General features: G+C 32.7%; 1 protein-coding gene across 1 annotated transcript; it reads right to left on the bottom strand.

Annotated features, from left to right (window-relative positions):
- Window positions 1–50: 50 nt before the first annotated feature.
- FOMMEDRAFT_100096 (uncharacterized protein) lies at window positions 51–752 on the bottom strand (the record flags this gene model as incomplete). Its single annotated transcript, XM_007272356.1, has 1 exon — window positions 51–752. One exon carries the CDS (start codon window positions 750–752, stop codon window positions 51–53), a length of 702 nt encoding a protein of 233 aa, XP_007272418.1.
- Between the last annotated feature and the right edge of the window lie 1,517 nt (window positions 753–2,269).

Genomic DNA, 2,269 nt, shown 5'->3' with positions numbered 1-2,269 from the left:
CTCCTTTTGTTATTCAGGGGTTAGTTTTCTGTAGTAGGTTTATTGTTCAGCTAAAGTTTTTCCAACCCTTCTCTAATTTCTTTTGTACTTGAATCTGAAGCTAGAATACTAAAGTACTCTGAAGACTCTGATTTCCTTTTCATCCAGTCTTTCCACATTTGTTCTTCTTGTAGGACTATGTCTCCTGTGTCCTGTTCTTTAACTAGTATTCTTTTACTTATTAGTAAACCATGCCCTAGTCTCTTTGTTAACCAGTTTTCTAAGTGTGGTGGCTTTACTACTACTGGATGATTTATGTGAAATTCCCTGATTAACTTTGCTGAATTAGTTAATCCTTTTCCAAATGGTTCCCAAGTATTATCTATGTCTAGATAGCCTAACCATTTGATCAAATATTGATATTTGTTCCTCCTTTTCCTACTATCTAAAATGTTTTCTACTGTGTATTCCCATTCCTTATTGATTAACTCTGGGTCTAGATTAGTATGCACTTGTCTTCCTGGATATTCCTTTTCTTTATAAGGTATTAACAATCCTGAGTAGAAAACTGGATGAATATTTATCCCTTCTGGTAGTTTTAACTTGTAATTTACTACCCCCATTTGTTTTTCTATTTCAAATGGTCCTATATACCTGTTTGCCAACTTTCTAGTTAGTACTGCTAGATTTAAGTTTTTACTATCTAGTAAAACAAAATCCCCTTCCTTTAATTCTGAGAGATTTCCTCTGTGTTTGTCAGTATATTTTTTCATTTGTTCCTGTGATTTCTCTATTGCTTCCTTAGCATTTGCTTGTGCTATCTTTATTTCCTCTAGGTATTTGTCTGCTTCTTCTACATTTGACTTTCTATAATTGAAAGTTATGTTAGGATGTCTTCCATATATCAGGTAAAAGGGTGTATGTTTGGTAGCAGAGTGTTACTTATTATTATAGGCAAATTCTGCTGTTAGGATAAACTCCTCCCAATCTTCTTGTCTGTAATTAACATAACACCTTAGATACTGTTCTAATTCCTAATTTACTCTCTCTGTTTGTCCATCTGTTTCTGGATAGTAAGCAGTTGATAATACTTGTTTAATACCTAGTTGTATACATATTTGCTTAGTAAAGTTACTAGCAAATTGTGGTCCTCTGTCTGTAGTTATTTTCAAAGGTAATCTATGTTTTGAGAAAACATATTGTATGAATAACTTTGCTGTTTCTTTAGAATCTATTTCCTTTTTACAGGGGATAAAGATTCCCATCTTTGAAAATCTGTCTACAATTATTAGCACTACATCTTTACCAGTTTGTGTAATTGGTAATCCTGTAATAAAATCTGCTGTAACATGTTCCCAGGGTCCTGTTGGAATTTTTAGTGGTTGTAATGGTGGTTGTGTTTTTCCTCTCTTGTGTTTTGTCTTTTAACATATTACACAAGTATCTACATATTCTTTTATCCAGTTAGTTATTCCTAGCTAATAGTATGTTCTCTTTACTAATTCCAAAGTCTTTCTGAGTCCTGGATGTCCAGCTATAACACTATCATGATATTGTTAAACAATTCTGACTTTTTCTTCCTGTTTACCTTCCCTTAGTAACAGTATTTTATTACTATAATTAGTTCCTGAGTCTGTTTCTGTAGTTTCTTCTACTGTCATTGTTTTAATGTGTATCTCTGACTCTTTGAACATTTCCTGAGGGAGTAATACAACTTCCTGATTATCCTTTTCTTCCAGCTCATAGTCAGGTCTTCTAAAGAGTGTATCTGCTCTATTTTTCTTGCCTACTCTGTATTCTATTTTGAAGTTGTATCTGCTTAGTTCTAGTGCCCATCTTACTTGTCTTCTGTTTAATTGCTTCTTGTTTTGAAAGGTCTTCAAATTAGATTAGTCAGTTATTATTCTAATTTGATGCTTGGCTCCTTCCAAATAATGTCTCCAGTTTGCTAATGCTTTTATAATAGTATATAATTCCTTATCTGGTGCTGCATAATTTCTTTCCTGTTTACTAAAAGTTGAAGAGTAATAAGTTATAGGATGTAATTCTTTATCTTCCTGTTCCTGTGATAGTATTACTGAGTATGCAAAATCTGATACATTAGTTTCTACTACAAACTGCTTTTTATGGTTTGGCCTTGCTAATACTAGTACTTTAGCAAATGCTTCTTTTATAGCTTTAAAAGAGGCTTCTTGAGTGTCTCCCTATGTAAAAGTTCTCTTCTGTGATAGTAAACTTGATAATGGTTTTACTTTTCCAGAATAGTCTTCTACAAATTTCTTGTAGAAAT

Source organism: Fomitiporia mediterranea (assembly GCF_000271605.1).
Source record: "Fomitiporia mediterranea MF3/22 unplaced genomic scaffold FOMMEscaffold_1151, whole genome shotgun sequence".
NCBI classification, from domain to species: Eukaryota; Fungi; Basidiomycota; class Agaricomycetes; order Hymenochaetales; family Hymenochaetaceae; genus Fomitiporia; species Fomitiporia mediterranea.
The sequence above is the reverse complement of the archived record's forward strand: the minus strand, read 5'-3'. Positions and strand labels throughout refer to the sequence as shown.